This window comes from Ursus arctos, unplaced genomic scaffold (genome assembly GCF_023065955.2).
Source record: "Ursus arctos isolate Adak ecotype North America unplaced genomic scaffold, UrsArc2.0 scaffold_16, whole genome shotgun sequence".
Classification (NCBI taxonomy): domain Eukaryota; kingdom Metazoa; phylum Chordata; class Mammalia; order Carnivora; family Ursidae; genus Ursus; species Ursus arctos.
The window spans coordinates 13,323,322-13,340,250 of record NW_026622830.1 but is presented as its reverse complement, the minus strand read 5'-3'; the positions used below and the strand labels follow the sequence as shown (position 1 = coordinate 13,340,250).

The 16,929-nt window shown below is 47.4% G+C and overlaps 1 protein-coding gene across 26 annotated transcripts in view; it reads right to left on the bottom strand.

Annotated features, from left to right (window-relative positions):
- ZMYND8 (zinc finger MYND-type containing 8) overlaps positions 1 to 12,230 on the bottom strand; it is a 120,976-nt gene extending 108,746 nt beyond the window's left edge. For 3 of the 26 annotated variants that reach the window (XM_048222199.2, XM_026503669.4, XM_048222203.2), the window contains exons 1-2: positions 12,136 to 12,230; positions 1,179 to 1,249 (exon numbers count right to left, since the gene is read on the bottom strand). In XM_048222199.2, coding sequence (XP_048078156.1) covers positions 1,179 to 1,249; positions 12,136 to 12,146 — 82 coding nt within the window. In that variant the 5' untranslated portion in view covers positions 12,147 to 12,230. The other 23 variants (XM_044385872.3, XM_044385875.3, XM_048222209.2 and 20 more) reach the window with 15 other exon arrangements.
- Positions 12,231 to 16,929: the final 4,699 nt, after the last annotated feature.

Genomic DNA, 16,929 nt, shown 5'->3' with positions numbered 1-16,929 from the left:
CCCAGGCACAACCCCTCCAACCCCAGGCACAGACCACCCACCCTGGCCTTCTCACCTAGGGCACCCCCACCCACCCGGCCAAACCATGCCACCCGCCCCCTCATCTGTGAGGCCAGGTCCCAACAACAGCCAGCTTCCACTTCCCGAATCATAGCCCTCATTATCTGACCCTCATCTTTGCCCCAAATGACAGGGCGATCTTATAAAAAGCCTCAAAAAGCTTTGTTGTTTTAAGATGTCTCTAGGGAGCCACTTCTTGTAATTCTCTCTAGCTGGATTCTAGAAAGATCTAGAATCTTTCTGGCAGAGTCTATAATAGCCCTCCCTCCAGCCCTCCCTACCTCCCCCATAAATCCTCAGCTCAAAGCCGACATTCAGTGACTTGTCGAAGGGATACCACCACCTTGGTACAACCATTAAGCTTGAAAATGAGCATTTTCATCAGCCAAAGACGTGGAAAATGCTCCAGTAGCTCATTCCTAAAAACACCGTGAAGACAAAAACTGAGTAACTACTTCCTTCTGGGAAGCCTCCTACCATTTCACACAGGCCGAATGAAAAGTACCAATCCCACAATTAGAAGATTTTGAGGAGTCTAACGCAGGCTGCTGAATTAAAACATCAACCGTGTTTGCTCTAATTTGCTAAATTTTGTCCTAAATGCAAACGCTGGCCGCAGCATTCCAGAAAGTCCTACATTTCCTCTTTATCTCTCACCAAGACCACCCTTTTCCAAGGAAGTGGGCCAACTTTGTTTCACTTCTGTGATTCCTAAGAGGCCTGTTATTAAAAATCAGAAACCCAGCAGCAGCTAGACACTCCGGTTGCTTCTAGAACATGCTTTATTGAAATGGTGAATTCCTGAAAGTCACCCTGCAGAGAGGCAGCGAGACAACCCTCCCCCTCAGTCATGATATACATGTAAAATTTACTGAGACAACCTCCCCCCCCCCCGCCCCATAGGTAGGTCTACCTACAGAGCCACACGAGGGAAAAGAAATCAAAAGGAGAGGATTTCTCCACAAATTAGGCCCATCCATCAAAGGTTCCTCTCCAAATCAGAGGAGTGTTACAGCCTCGGATCCCAGAGCCACACTTCAGTGCACTATCACAATTAGAAAAAGAAATTCCAATTTCCTCCTCTGCTCTGGAATAGATAATACACGATTTTTACTCACCTTTGGAGCGAGTAGAGATATCCATGCCCTCTACCACCTCCTGTTCAGTTTTTATTTCTTCTTCGGCCAAGCTGAAACAGAGCAAATTGTGTTCACGTTTAGGGAGACTGAGAACCTGCCCCATGGGGGCTGCTATTGAGAAGTTCTAACAACACACCCACATTCAAGACTATCCCCCATCCTTACACGGTGGGGGGGGGGGGGACAGACCCCACACTTGATTTCCAGCAATGTGCTAAGACTCCTAAAGGAGTTTTCAAACCACTAGGTTGTTCTTTTTTTAAGTCAAATTACTATTCCAGTTGTCATGCTGTTGGGGGATGCAAAAAAGCACATTTTTAGACACACAATTACAATCTGCCCCCGTGGGCCAATGAGAACCCAGCCGGCAAGTAAATAAGTTTCTCCTTGTTAACACTGGGTTCAGGTTGGAGGTGGTTCGCAAGGTACCCAGAGTTCTGATCTCTGAACGCTGCAAGGCAGAGAGCATTTCCCAGACCTCCCAGCTAATTCTTACATTTCCCGATGAGGCAGGAACAGGAAAAATATATATATATAGGTTAAACTGCAAAGTGGGAGAATATGCCCGGGTTAGAAGCAAAAGGCCTGGCCTCAAAACATTCAAACCTCCAGCACTTATCCCAGGAATTAGGCTTGGGGTGTCCATACTTCCACCCCGGCATGTTTCCTCTCTGTTGCACGCATAGCTTAGAGAAAGCATTCAGCCCTCTTGAGCTGTGACTAATTATCCCCCACCACAAAAGTGGAATGAGGAAGGATTATTTAAAAGACAGGCTGAGAGCTGGGGGTTGGGGGGGGGGGGGGGAACCAGGCCCCTTGGCTGGGAAGGTCCACCAGAATCTTCTCTCACTCTCTGGGCTGGAACTCCACTGAATGGAGTACAGACCACTTCATGTGTTCCCCCCACACATACACCTCCCAGGCAAGCCAGCAGAGTTCTGCTTTCATAGGTGCAAAATGTTTGAGCTGCTGGAAACTTCCAAGCCTTCAGGCAGACAATGAAGTGATAAGAATATGAGCAAAGTACTCCAGCGGCAACTCCATCAGTCTGTGATTCACCATGAAGAAAATGGGCGCATCACCAATTGATATGGCCAGAATTTTCCATCTGGAAGACCCAAGCCAGGACTGGAGGGAGGGCTGAGTGACAGAGGAAGGATTAGAATGTCCCTTCTGTCTTCCATGGTCTGAGACTGCGACAAGACAAAAGAGGAGTCCAAAAAGGCCTGGAACCTCAGGGTAAGATGGAGATGGCTTTAGGAGAGGGCCACGACTGACCGGTGAAGAGGACTCAGGATGGGAACCAGACAGAAAGGAAGAAATTGTAGCTCAGAATAAAATTAGAAGAACTTGTATGCCTCACACTTAACTAGTCCCAGCAGAGAGAAGAAAGGTAGTTTAAAATTGGAATATTAACACATTTAGCTCTCTGATATAGAACCCTATTAACAATTTCATTTACACTGCATCCGTGGAGAAAGCTGTGACACCGATCGCCAAAGAAACAACTGGAATTTTGTCACAAATGGTTTCCATCAGAAGCAGACTCTTAAATTTAAACACTTCGCTATCATGCAATATTACAACGTGATTTGTAGAAGGTGATTTTAGCACGAATACTTTTCACTTCAACTTCAGAGACATTCTCAACTTGGAAACACACTCTGCCTACAACACACACACACACATAGGGTCCAAATGAATACTTGCTGATGCTTTCTTGCCTGGGGTGACTGGAAATCCATTTTCATAAAAAAAAATGTGTATATATATACACACACATATACATATATATAAAATCAAGTGACCCTCAGAGATGGAGAGATGGTCAACTTGAAAAGAACAAATAGCAACCTTGATCTTTCTAGCAACTAGAATTCTGTTTCCCTCTCTGACATGAAGTATGTGAAATCCTCAACTTACTGCAAACGATCCCACATTGTGAGGGACAGAGAAAAACGCTCATCTGGGATCCCACCCAAATGTACAGTGATAAAACAGTTATGCAGAACAGAGCCCCTAAAACCCACTTGAAAGATTTCTGCAGTGATGAAAACATTCAAAGGTGTATTGACCATGGAGGACTGCATTCAAGAGAACAATTATTTGGCTCGTGGCAGCCCAGAGGAGCGGAGTCCTTCAGGCAGGGATGCTGCTGAGAAGCTAGGGAAATGCAGACTAGTTAGTGGTGGCTATTTGCTGCTGCAGAAAAGAGGGGAGAAAAGTGAAGCTGTTTTATCTTTCCAAGTATTACAAGTGGGCCCCATAATCACCTAACTTTAGCAATAGCACCACCAGCTTCAGCCAAGATTTCAAGCACAATTTCAGAAAACCATCTTTTTTCGCAGATCAGCAAGCCATCGTTTCAAAGGGAACCCGTGCACGCGCGCGCGCGCACACACACACACACACACACACACACAATAACTTGCATTTGACTAAAGGAAATTGCAGTGTCTATGCGTTAAAAGGGAAAAAAAACTTCATTTACAAGAGCAAAGACCAGAATGCAAAATGAGTCATTCTGAATAGCCACATCTAAAGGGACTTCCTTTTTTCTACACCACTGATCTCAGTTTTTTTGGTGGTTGTTGTTTTTTTTTTTTTTTTTTTTTTTTGTTTAAGGACAAGTATGTTATTAGGGAAAGAAATTATGAATATTACATCAAAAGTGGTGTTGAGAAAAGATCTGTACCTGTCTGAATGCCCCACAGATCGTGGTCAATTTAGGTTAAAAACTGTTCAGTCGTTTGGAGGAGGGAAAAGAAGTCAAATAACAATAATTGTTAAAAAGAAAAGGCAGCTGCACCTGGAGAAAAGACTTTGAACTCTTGTCATTAACACATTAAAGTCTTAGAAAATATACAGCATCTTTCCTATCTGCTAGCTTCCAGCAACCCCAATTATTTAAATCAAAAACAATGGAACAAGCCCTTGTTTCAAACTGACATTACTTTTTTTTTTTTTTTAAGGTCCACTGGGGAGGCTGGGGGCCAGCTAAAGAAAAGGGTGAAATTAGCTGAAAACCAAACAACAGCCTTTCACCCCAACAGGAAAATACATCATCAACTAGTTGTATATATTGTCTGTTCCCACCGCCACCACCTCTTGCACTCACATTTACCCTAAGTCACTTTCCTCTGGATTTCACAAACTGATACCTTTCAGGCAATTAAAGAAGGAATAACAGCGTCTGCAAATACAACCAAGACTTTCCCATCCGGTCCCAGAAAGAATAAAAGATATGTCCCCCAATGCCTGAGCAAGAAAACCCAGGCTTACTTCTTAACCTGCATGCACTGGAAAAGCGCAATTAAAAGTTGCAGATGAAGTGCTGCACCTCCAGGATGTTTTAAGCCTTCTGATTATTAATTCTGAGGACTCAAGGCTGGTCCGTAATTCCCAGGAATGCCATCCCCTCCACACTTCCAAAAGAGAGAGAGAGAAAGAAAAAAAAAAAATCTAGTTTTGACAGGAGAAAAAAAAAAAAAAAGCCTGGATACACAATGCCCAGATATTTCTTTTCCCCAAGTGCCCCTACTATTTGACTTTTAACCAAGAAGCTAGAATATTTAACCAGCATGCACGAGACTCTGGGTCTACAGATGAGGATCATCGGACGGCAATTCAAGAATCATGCATCATTCGCAAGGACTTTTCCTTCAGCTTTTTACTTTCATTCAAAATACCAAACTGGTCCAGGCTGTAAGAAATATTTAATCCCCAAGACACAACATCTTCCTCTTCCAGATCACAAAAGAGTGAACATCAAAATAAGAAAACCATGCTTCCCTAAATCTGCAATTAATTTTTTTTAAAAAAAATTGGGGGTGGGGGGAAGGGAATGGTTAGCAGAGCAGCTTTATATAAGCACTCACCTAAAACAGGCAGAGTCATCGGGAGCTAAGCTATTTATGCAGGATTCTTAAAATGGCGTCTGGCAACACTGCCTCATTCCTGTATTGAAGCTAAAATGGTAGCAGGTTGTTCAAAAGCTGTAGCTCTTGGGGAAGCGGCTCTGCTAGTTTCGAAGCCACCTTCCTAAATATCAGAACTAGGAAAAGCTCAACCAAAGGACACCAACAACCCAACGTTTAGAAGCTTAAAAAAAAAAAAAATCTGCAATGACAGGGGGAGTTTGTGAAGTCACAGGTTCCTGAGGAAAACCCTTTCCTTTTAGATCCTGAGCCTTCCACAGGAGCCTCTGCGATGGGCCCCCTTGCCCTCAAATCAGGTGGGTGGGAGGTTAGAAATTATGCAGCCCTGTGGCAAAAACTGCGGACAGACAGGTGTCTGCACAAATGCAAAAATGTTAAAGGGGAGCAAGCTGGGGTGGGGGAGGAAGCCCATGCCCCCTTCTTGATACATTAGAAACCAGCTCTGCATCCCTACCAAAAAGGAGCTAGGTGGAATCAAAGTGTTGCAAGGAGAGCAGCCATCTGAAAAGCCAAGCTAAAGGGCTGCACCCGTTCTGAGGCCAAGGCAAAAGAAAAAGGCTGTTTATAAGCCTGAAAACGGCCACCAAATACCCAGCCAGTCCTAAGACAGTTAACCTCAAGGAAAGACAATCTGAGTCTGCAAGAGGAGAAACAACAGTAAAACATTCCCTTAGCCAATGCACGGGATACTCACAAATCAGATTTTTGTCCACCCCCAACAGAGCCCTGAAAATTAACAATGGGTTTTGCAAAACCCGCTTTCAGAGGCCGAACTAGCAGCCTCAGAGTGGATAATGTAATTTACTGTTACAGGTCTGAGAATTGGCCTCGCCACTCTGGTGCTGAGTGGGGAGTTTCAAGGTGACTGCTTTTCAGCTCCAGGGGAGAAAGGAGGGCATGGTGCCCAAGGCTGTGCCGGGGCAAGGACGGGAGGTTGGCTCCTCGCCGGCCGGTAGGTAGGTAATCTTGATGAGGAGGGACAGCCTGGCAGCAAAGCTAGCCGCACTGCTGACATGGCTCCCGCCTGCTTGTTTATCTGTAAGGAGAGTGGGGAGTGGGGGGAAGGGCAGCATAGCCTTAGCAACCTGGAGCCAAGGGTGAATCCTCACTTGTTTTGCATTTAAGATCAAGGAGAAAGGACTTCTAAACATATTCCCTTACTAAATCTCTGCTGTGGGGTGGTGAGGCCACTTTTGCATGTATCTTTCTTTTCAGGGTCAACCAGAGGCAAAGCCAGACCTAGGGCCTCTCGGCTGACAAATGTCTGTTGCCTCTGCCACAGGAGAGGAGAAGGAGAAAAAAGGCAGAAGAAACAAAGAGATCACACATTGGAAGTGGCTGGACTTTTTAAAAACCTACCTTTGCCTCCAGGGTTTTCTGGGTTACTGTCATCCTGGCTTTTTTTAAACGTGACTCATTTTCCCCCCTCTCCTATTTAAGACCTGAAGAAGTTTCCCCACTGTCCTCCCAGGGAAAGAAAAGGGGAAATGTTTTGTTTAAAAGAAAAGGGGTTACAAGAAAGAAAGAAAAGAAAAGGAGGGAAAGAAAAAAAGAGAGAGAAAGAAAGAAAAAGCCATTGTTTTCATCCCTAATTTATAATCCAAGAGGCCCCATTGTTTCTTTCTTTCGAACTCAAATCTTTTGAGCTGTTAATTATAAAAGTAACTGGACTCGGCTCCAACAGGCTAACTATGTGCGCAGCAATTAGAAAAACTCTGTAGAAAGTTTACTGAGTGATTATATATAATTAATTCCTAGTTACAGACGGAACACTGACCATTTTCTGGAGCTAATAAAAGCAGTTACTCCCCCTCCCCCACGTGAATGCCACTTAATTTCCCAAAGCAGAAAAGTGAATCCATCCTGGAGGGTCTTGAAGGAAGAAGAAAAAAAAAAAAAAGATTAGAATCAAAAGCTCCAGTGTGTCTGTGTTTGTTCCTTGCAGCTGTGCATCCTCTTTGGGGACTGAGGAGGCAGAAGGAAAAAGGGAAACAGCCCAAGTTTCGTGCCTCCCTCTGAAATTTATAACTGTGGCAGAAAGATCACTCTACCTTGATGGAAAAATGAAAAAGAGAGTGGGGGTGGGCGGTGGGGAGGGAATGCCCCAGGACTGGAATGTAGGAGACACTTCAGCTTGGCAGATAGGCTTCTCCTAAAAGGAACAAAGATGGTAGAAACTTCCAGAAGGCCCCTTCTCAGTCTGGCCACTCTAATTGTCAATCTGTAACCTTTCCTCCAAGTCTATTGGTTCAAAAGCTGGAGAGAGGAGCCCCATTGGGCTGCTCTGCAAGGCAGCACTGCTGTTCCTAGTACTAGTCCTGCTGCAATGCAGACATTTATCCCCCCCCCCTTAGTGAAACTGGGAAATAAGCTACTTTGGAAGCAATTAACTTTTTACAGACTCATGCTTGGTGGTGGCCACAGTACCAGAGGAAAGTGGCCGGCTTGGTCCAGGGCTGGGAACTTGCTGGGACTGCACATCTGAAAACAGATCTTGGCTTTGCAAACCTGTGGGAGCCATTTTAATGCAAGCTTTTAAAGGACAAATGCCTTGCCCTTAGGTTTCCTTCCAGCCCAACAAACACACCATTATGCAAACGTTGAAGGCACCAAACCAGGAGTCTTGTGATTAGATATTGCTTCTAGGGAGGCCACAAGAACCTCAATATGTAATTTCCATTTACAGCCAGGAGATAAGAACAAAGAAAATAGCTAAGTGTCTGGACTGACTTGTGTGGGGTCGTAGCACTGTTCAGTTTTAAGTACACAACATCATTAACTGCCTGCACTTCTTAACTCAAAAAGCCGGCCTGGCACAGACTTTTCTTAACTTAGAAATGGTACATTTCTCATTATTAAATGAGCCTTTTTCCAACCCATGCTAAAAAGTGGGTGGCTGGACACTAACTTAAAGGAAAAAAGATTACTGAGTCCATAAAGTTGGCATACCACAACAACTGACAATATTTCCAGCACTTACAGTCATGCTAGATTGGTCTCCAGGCTGGAAACTTATGTAGTGAACTTCTGGGCAAATTCTGAAGCTAACGCTGAGCAAGCGTCTAGTTTTTTTCACTCGTAAGTTCTAGCTACAGCATTAAGAGATCAGGAGAGGTGTAAAACGTGAGAAATAAATCATAAGTAAAGGCAAGCGTGCATACAGATGTGTGGGTCAGGCTTGGGAAAAGGCCAAATCCGTTGTGCAGGGAGTCCTGAATCAAACCAAGTTTGGTGGTGGGTGGGATTTTACACTACAAGTAAGTATCCTAAAACGGAGTGCTGACACCCCCGCCCCCACACGCCACCACCACCACCAGGCTCCTGCCTCACCAATGTTTAGGGCTCAGTGACTCTAAGAACAAGCACTTTCGTTGCATTTCACAAGCAGATCACCTATGTAGAGTTCTAGCTAATATCCACACTATCCCAATTAAAGGTCTCCAGGCAAGTCACAATGAACTGAACATTTCTCCCCTGTCTCAGGGTAAACAGGAAGTGTGATCTTCAATCCTAGCAGCAGGTTATCAGGAAAAACAGTGGATTCAAACAGTCACCTAAAATCAAGACACTATTAAAAAACCCTTATTTGGTTCCTGCTAATGAAAAGCCACCCCCCCAATTGCTATAGCCAAGACCCTCTGTTACAAACAGACCCCAAATGTCCACCAAACTCTTTATACGTGGTCACAGAGGAAATGGATTGCTTTACTTACCCAACAAATGTTCAAGCAACCGTCTCATTTTTCCACAGTTAAGAAGAGAGAACAGGCTGGCAGATTTGGGACTTGATCGAAAAGGAAATTTTTTTTAAACAGTTACATGGGATTATTAAAAACACACACACACAACAACACAACCCAACAACTGAATATGGAATGCTGTCATGAGCCACAGACATGATTTTATTTCCTCTGTGCTCCATCACACAGGAGGACAGAGGATGATACAATGTAAAAGAGGGAAAAGAAAATGAAAACAAGGAGAAAAGATACATTAGTTCATTGAAAATCATGCAAGAGTAGAAAGCTAAGGGATTCAAAAAGAGTCCTCACAGATTTATTGCAGGATGTTGTCCAACCTCCCTCCCCCTCTACACACACACCCCCCATCCCCATCCCTACTCCAAAAACTTCCTCCAAAGCCTAGAAAACACTTTCAGAAACATTTGCTGGCTGTAGGCTGGCTTGCAGAAGAACACTCTGTTATCAACAGAAGTCAGGAAAAAAGGCTGAACAATGTAGTTTCAAGTGAAGCAGCCCTGTAGGGAGAGAACAGACCATGTAGAGACACCACCACCCACCTAGGCCCCAGGAGCTAGGATCTCTCCTTAGCACTGCTCTGCTGAGGGCTTGGTTCTTTTTAAAACACACGTCCTCTCTGGTCAGAACTTACTCCAGCCTTCCCAGAACCTCTTTGGAGAGGTAAACTTGCCTGCTTTGCTGTCTGCCATGAGCTCTCCTTGGAGAGAAGCCTGCTTGCTTACCTTCCATTTTCTTCCCCCAGCAGGCATGTGACACAGGAGAAGACAATAGTGCAGGGGGGGGGGGAACTGCTCAGAGAGAGAGAGAGACAGGGAGAGAGAGAAAGAGAGAGAGAGAGAGAGGAGGAGGAAGAAGAGAAAAGAAAAAAAAAAAAGCTTCTTTTTTGGCATTCCAGGATCTAGCTTCAAACTATTCCAGAAACACCATGTCCTGGTGAAGAAAAGGTGTGCCAGGCCTTTGCTAGTTTGCAAAATCAAGCTATGGCTAATGGCTACTTAGCCATGTGACCCAAGAAAGCAAAAAAATTCTCTCTAAACAGTTCCAAGTTAACCTAAGTGCTGTGGGGGTGAGTGTGGCACGGCCAGCCACAGAGAAATCACACTGCTCGCCCACAATTCGGATGTCTCAGAGGGAGGGGGAGAAAAGATGGTTAAAAAGTCGAGCTTACCTCTGTGGATGCATTGTTAACACTGTGTAATGTCAATACTTATAAAACATGGAGGACAGGCTCCTAGTTCTCACAGAAAAAGGGTTTGGCACTTCGGCTTGATGATCTGGCCGCCTAATAAAAGCTCATCCCCGATTGGCTGCCCCGGCAAATCGGAGTGTAAGGCCGCCCGGGATTGGCTGAAACACTTCCTGAGCGATTATCTTTGTGAGGCTCTGGTGAGCAAGAGCCATCCTGTGCATAGAAAAAGACAGGCTAAGCTAGGCCTTTTGCAGCAAGAAAAACTTGGGAAAGGGGCCCCCAGACGCACTTCTCCCACACCCTGGCTAGATTTCCCGGCACGGGCAAACCAGTGCAGCCAGCCTGACCTGCTCCAGCAAAGCCTGAGGCCCGGATGCCACTGGGAAGGGAGTTTTTGGGGTGAGCTGAAAGGGCTCACCCTCACCTGCCCCCACAGAAACGGCTCTTGGCTGGGAGGAAGCCTGGCCCTTTTCTAGAACAATCCAGCAGAGTGGTTCTGCCCCGGAGGGGAGGGGGGAGGGGGGACGGAGCGAAGCCGAGGAGTGGGGAGCCCCAGGAAAACAGCCAAGGGGGGAGGATAAGAAAAAGGGGTTTGAGGAAGGCCTCTGAGGAGCTGAGGGGAAAACAGGGCAGGCGAGCCCCGAGAAATTGCTACAGGGCAGCCCTGGCTTCTCAGAGGACAGAGCATTCGGGCGGCTGGGAAGAGGAGGGGAGCAGCGTGGTCAAGTTTGCATAGTCATTGTCAAAACGCCTCCTGGAAAAGCAGGCCGGAGAGCCATTTGCCCGCGGAGACTCTCACTTCTCGCCCCCCCTCGGCCAGGACTCAAAGGAAAACCAAAATGGGTTCCTGCCTCCCTGCCAGGATGCCAACGGGGCCCCCCTCTCCGTCCTTACCCTAAGAAAAGCCAAATGCGCTCCTAGCAGGCCACATGCCTAGATCTACAAACTTCCCTTCCCCTCCCGGCCCCCTCCCCCACCACTGAGGCCTGCTAAACCTGTCAGTTAAACAAAAATCTGACTTCCGTATTAGTCTGCAATGCCTTCAGCTTCCTGCCTATTAACCCTCTCTCGGACTCTGGGCCTGGCTGGGAAAAACTAGGCCCTGAGATCGCAAAAAAGGCCTGTGGAAAAATACCAGCTGCAGCTCTCCCGGCAGATGCAGAAAGAGAGAGAGAGAGAGAGAGTGAGCCGCTGTCTCTCGCCTTTGCTTCCCAAGGAGGCGTGTACCTTCTGAATCCAGGGCACAGGCAGTGCCTCTCCGTCTGAGAAGCCATTTAAATCCAGAGGGAGAAAGAAAGATGTCAAGCCCAGCGAGGGAACAAGAACCCCCATTATTAGCCAGGCCTACACCCACAGCTCAGCCCTTCCTGCCACAATCACCCCTGTATGTATGTTCTTGGGGAACTGGGCCCTCGGTGGGCAGACAAATCCCATGAGCTTTATAAGGATTCTTGCTTAAATTTATTTCCACAGAGAACGGCTTCTTTTCGTCCCCTAAGGCAGATGGAACGGCTATTTCACACACGGACCTACTCTTGGCAGCCCCCCACCCCCATCTCTGGCACTGCTCCCCAGTAAAATATTAACTAGTTTTTCAGAGCTACTTATAATTCCACCCATTTCAATAGTATTAGGAGGTCTTTGCCTGTTTCCTCCCGAAAGCTGCCTTTGTAGTTGGTCTGTACCCTGAGAAAGAAAAGGCAAATCCAGAAGGATCTTAAAATGTCCGTGCTTGCTTGCTTGCTTGCTTCTTTTTTTCCCCCCCCAAAGACAAGGTGCTTAATTAACAAGATTTTTTTAAAACAGCAAGCTGGAACAACAGAAGCTACGTAAACACCACTCTTCAGAGGCTGGAGAAAGCTTCCAGAGGTGACGCAGCCTTATGCCAGGAGGTAAAACTATGGCCCAATAAAGTCTCCCCTCTCCTCCTAAAATTAGGACTCGTGGGCTTTCTGGTCCCACACCGTTCGTTCCCACAAAGAAACCGTAGAGCTGATCGCCTGCTCTCCCTGCCCCCGCCCCCCCGGACATGGACAACAGATGCCCACCTCGTGCACATGAATTCTTCCTGGCTGGGAATATCAAACGGGAACAAGGCAGGAATCCACACAGACTGTACTGCAGGGGCAGGGCCCAGGCTTTACGAAAAGGGAGGGGATTTTGTTGCTGTTGTGTTTTAGGCAGAAGAGCCCCAGATGCAGGGAGGGACACCTCCATCACCTGGTCTGACAAGGGTCCAGGACAATCGGCCTGGGCCTCACTAGAAGGGAGGAGCCCCTCTTCCTGCGGGTGGAACCGCGTACAGGGACACCAAGTGGGGGACAAGAGGTGGAGGCCAGAGCTAACCAGACCCTCCGCCACCGTCCCCTAGGGAACACTGTCTGCCTCTGCGGGGGTTGCTTTTGGGGGAACGTGTCTGCGCGTATGTGGCAGATCTCATGTGCCACTAGCTTCACGACCCAATGAGGAAATGAAATATGCCACCGGCGCGCGTGGTGGATTTTAACCCGGGATTAAAGCTTGTTGCATAAGCAGCTGCAGCGTCCTCCCCGCTTCCCCCACCCCCCTCTGATCACTTGATCACTCGAAATGTTTTCTGGGGCAAAGAGCAGGAAGCTGCCGGCTTATTCTGGCAGCTCTGCTCTGTTTGAGGAATGCTATTGGCATTCGGGTAGGTCTGAGGTTATCAGAAAGACAGCGATTGGGCTGGGGACAGAGACAAAGGTATGGTGGCAGATGGAATCCTGGGAGGGACAGGGATTGAAAAGGAAGCCCGGGGCAGGCCTACTAAGGGCCAATCCTGAGCTTGATGGAATGTGGCTGATAAGCGGGAAATAAACCAAATGTTGCCAGCCTCAATCTAGAGATCATTCGGTGGCCCTTCTCAAACACCCCCCTTGCACAGAGTAGCCCCAACAGCTCCGGCATGCTTGCCCGGGGCCCAGTACTGTACTAAATCAACGTTCTGCACTGACTGACTCCATGAGGTAGGGAGCATTGTTGGAGATTTGGAATCCAGCCCAGAGAGGTGAAGTGAGCTGCGCAAGGTCACACAGCTGGCAAGTGCCAGACACCAGACTTCCAACCCAGTTTGGACGCCACATCCCTAAACTCGGTACCTTCACCTGCCTCTAAAGAAAAGGACAAAAGAGAAGCCGAACCAAGCAGAGCAGAAACAAGGCTAAAATGTACCAAGAGCAACTGCAGGATCCGTGTCGTCTTTTAGGAGATCGACTCCTTTGAGAGTAAGTCTTAAGTACTGAATGATGGAGCTGAGAGACCTTCAGCTCAATTTAAGGCCCAGAGAAAGCGCCTCTCTCCCTACAAGCCTCCAGCAAGACGTTAAGCAGAACACTCTGCCATCTCTAAAATTAGGTTTTTATATTCCTGGAAATCAGTGGTTCTCAACGAGGGGTGGGTTTGCCCTCCCCCGCCCCGGGGGGATAGGTGGCAATATCTGGAGACTTGGGGGTTGTCACACTTGGGGGGAGTGGTGCCAGTGGCGTCTAGGGGGTAGAGACCAGGGAACATTGCTAAACACCCTACAGCAGGGAACAGACAGCCCACGACAAGGAATTACACTGTCCAAGATGTCCACGATGCCGAGGTAGGAAAATTAATCAGCAATGAACTAATAAAAATAGATTAAAACATGTCTCTCTGAATATTCCCAGGGGATGGAGAGAATCAGGAGACAGAATCAGGCTTACGGAAGCCAGACAGAGTGCCTCAGTGATAAAGCTGGCCTCAAAGGAGAGGAAGGGCTGACCCGGCTCCCTTCCCCAGGCAACTTACAGCCCGGGCCTCCCCGAAATGGCTCTCCACTCCCACTGGCCCGCAGCCAGGGGAGCAGCAGGAGCGGCCGCCTCGGCAAGCTGCATCCCGAAGATAGCCTGTTCTCGGACTAGGAAAATAAGCACCCTTGGAGTTATCTGCCTCCAGCTAGCGCAGGCCGCTCTGTCCGTTACGGGAGTTATGTGCAACGGGCGGGATTGAGGCAGGGAAGTGTTTTAAATATCTTGTTTTGTTTTGTTTTGTTCCTTTTTGGCCAATTGGAACCGAGGCCAACTTTGGGCATGGTGACAGAGGGGCTCACCTTCAGAGCATGGAGCTGACCGAGTCATGTTACAGCCACAAAGAGGTAATTAGGACTTGTTCCTACCTTGGAGAAGAGGTGCCCTCTGGAAGGGTCTTTTTTTTTTTTTTTTTTAAACTTCTTCCTAAGAGGGGCTGGTAGGATCAAAAAAAATGCAGGGAGGAGGGAAGGGCAGGTGGAAAGGAGGGGGGTGCGGGGTACATGACCATCGGGCAGATGGCCGCAGTGTGGGTGCAGAGAGACTTATGGGATGCAGGAAGAAAATGAAAATCTGAAGGAAGAAGATTTAGGACCTCCCCTTACCTGCTCTTTTTACGGCCCAGAAACTACCATTATGGAAAGAAGAACGCGTATTTTATTTGGTTTTTGTTCCTTTGTCCCACTAGACCAGTGGCAATGTCAGGGGACATTTGAGGTTGTCCCATCCAGGGGAAGGGGGATGCTGTTGGGATCCAGAGGGTACAGACCAGGGATGTTGCTAAACACTCTACCAAACACAGGACAGCACTCCCCCCCCCAAAAAAAGAGAACTAGCCAGCCCCAAGTATCACTAGCGTGGAGGCTAGGAAAACCCGCCCTAAACTGAGAGCTTTAACAAGGCAGAGCCTGGTCTGAATTCTTCACCTTTGTGCCAGACAAGTGTCAGAGCTCAATTAAACACCACCTCCCACCCGGAGGGGTGCACTGGCCTCCTACCTGCACCCCCGTATCTGCCCCTGCAAACGTTTGCGGGGACAGGAGAATTAGACTGGGAAGAAACTGAGGGATTTACACGCACACAGGCTGCAAACAATCCTTTGGTAAGAAGTCAGACTTTATGCCTCCTCTGCTCAAAACCCATCAACAGATCCCACCTCACTCAGAGTAAAAAGCCCAGGGGTGCCTGGGTGGCTCAGATGTTAAGTGTCTGCCTTCGGCTCAGGTCATGATCCCAGCGTCCTGGGATCGAGCCCCGAATCCGGCTCCCTGCTTGGCGGGAAGCCTGCTTCTCCCTCTCACACTCCCCTTGTTTGCGTTCCCTCTCTCGCTGTCTCTCTCTCTCTGTCAAATAAATAAATAGTTAATTTAAAAAAGAAATTTAAAAAAAAAAAAGCCTAAGTGCTAAAAATGGCCCACTGGATCAGTGCCCTGACCCCACTCGTGTCCTTCTCTGCTCCCAGGGTTCACTCTGCTCACTCTCTTCTCAAGACCCTGATCCTCCATCTGTTCTTTCCACTCCCTAACCATCCCCCCGCCCCCAGTGCAGCCCTTCCCGCTTGATCTCCTACTTCTCTCCCCCCAGAACATCTCCCGGGCTCCCCAAACCACCTAACACAAGCCCTGTTCCCTCCTGGGCCTCCACGTATCTGCCTTCCTGACTTCTCTTCTGCCATCACCATATCCACCCCCCACCCCCGCCCCGTGCCCTCCCAGATGCCTCCCCCTCGGAGCCCTCTCCTTCCACGTTAACCTTTTCTCTTTCAGAACCGTGCAGTGATCGAGTGCATGGCTGCTGGCGTCAGATTGTCTGACGTCTCGATGTGAATCCAGCTGCCCCACTAGCCAGCTGGGGAGCCTTGCTCGAGGTACGAAATTCTCTGTGCCCTGATTTCCTTCTCTGTACAATGGGAGCAATAATAATACCCACGTGGAAATTCACTGGATCAGGGCAGTCAAGCGCTAGGAGCCACACAACACACAGTGAGCACTCATACTGTTAGGATGTCCCTCTGTTTACTCTTAAAAAGGAAATTTCTGGATGCTTCCAAGTCATTTTTCTTCCTTTTTTTAACATCATACTTTCCAGAGAAGAGTAAGGATAAATCCCACTAGCTGGCACGTTCCAAGCATTGTGTCAGGTGCTGTTCTAAGTGGTTTACATAAACTTATCAATTTCCGTCCAAAACCTATGAGATGGGCGCCATATAATCATCAACCCCTTTCCTAGATGAGGAAGCTGAGGAACCATCAATAGTCCCCTCCTACTAAGAAAACTTCTCTTTCCATTTCCTTCTGCGTGCTACTCACCTCTCCTTAACCCCTTCCAATTATTTTCCCACAAGTCATCATGCCATCAGTAAGGGACTGATAAAGTAAACATGGTCCTGCCACACAACAGAATATATGCAGCTGTGCAACAAGAAACTGGCAACTCTTACATCCTGATAGATACAGAACAATCTCTAAGACCTATTGTTGAGTCAAGGGGGGGAAAAAAAAGAACAGTATATGGAATATGTCATTTTTTTTTACACAGGCAAACCTCTGTGTGTGTGTGTGTGTGTGTGTGTGTGTGTGTGTGTGTGTGTGTGTCTTTTTCTTAACGTGTTTGCTTCTTGGAGCACCTGACTGGCTAAGTCAGTAGAGAATGCAACTCTTGATCTCAGGATTGTAAATTCAAGCCCCACGTTGGGTGTACAGATTACTTAAAAAAATAAAATGTGTCCGACTCTCAGTTTCAACTCAGGTCGTGATCCCAGGGTCCCTCTGGGCGGGGATGAAGCCCCGCATTGGTCTCCCTGCTCTAAGGGGAGCCTGCTTCTCCCTCTCCCTCTGCCTGCAGCTCCTGGCTTGTGTGCGCTCTCTCTGTCTCTCTCTGTGTCAAATAAATAAAGAAAATCTTTTAAAAAATAATAAATAAAATCTTTTTTAAAAATCTTTTTTAAAAAGGTTTGCTTATTATGCACCGGATTTCTTGGAAGCATACTTACGAAATTGCTAACACTTTGCATCCAAGGGGTACGGGGTGGCCAGGGGTCAGGAATGG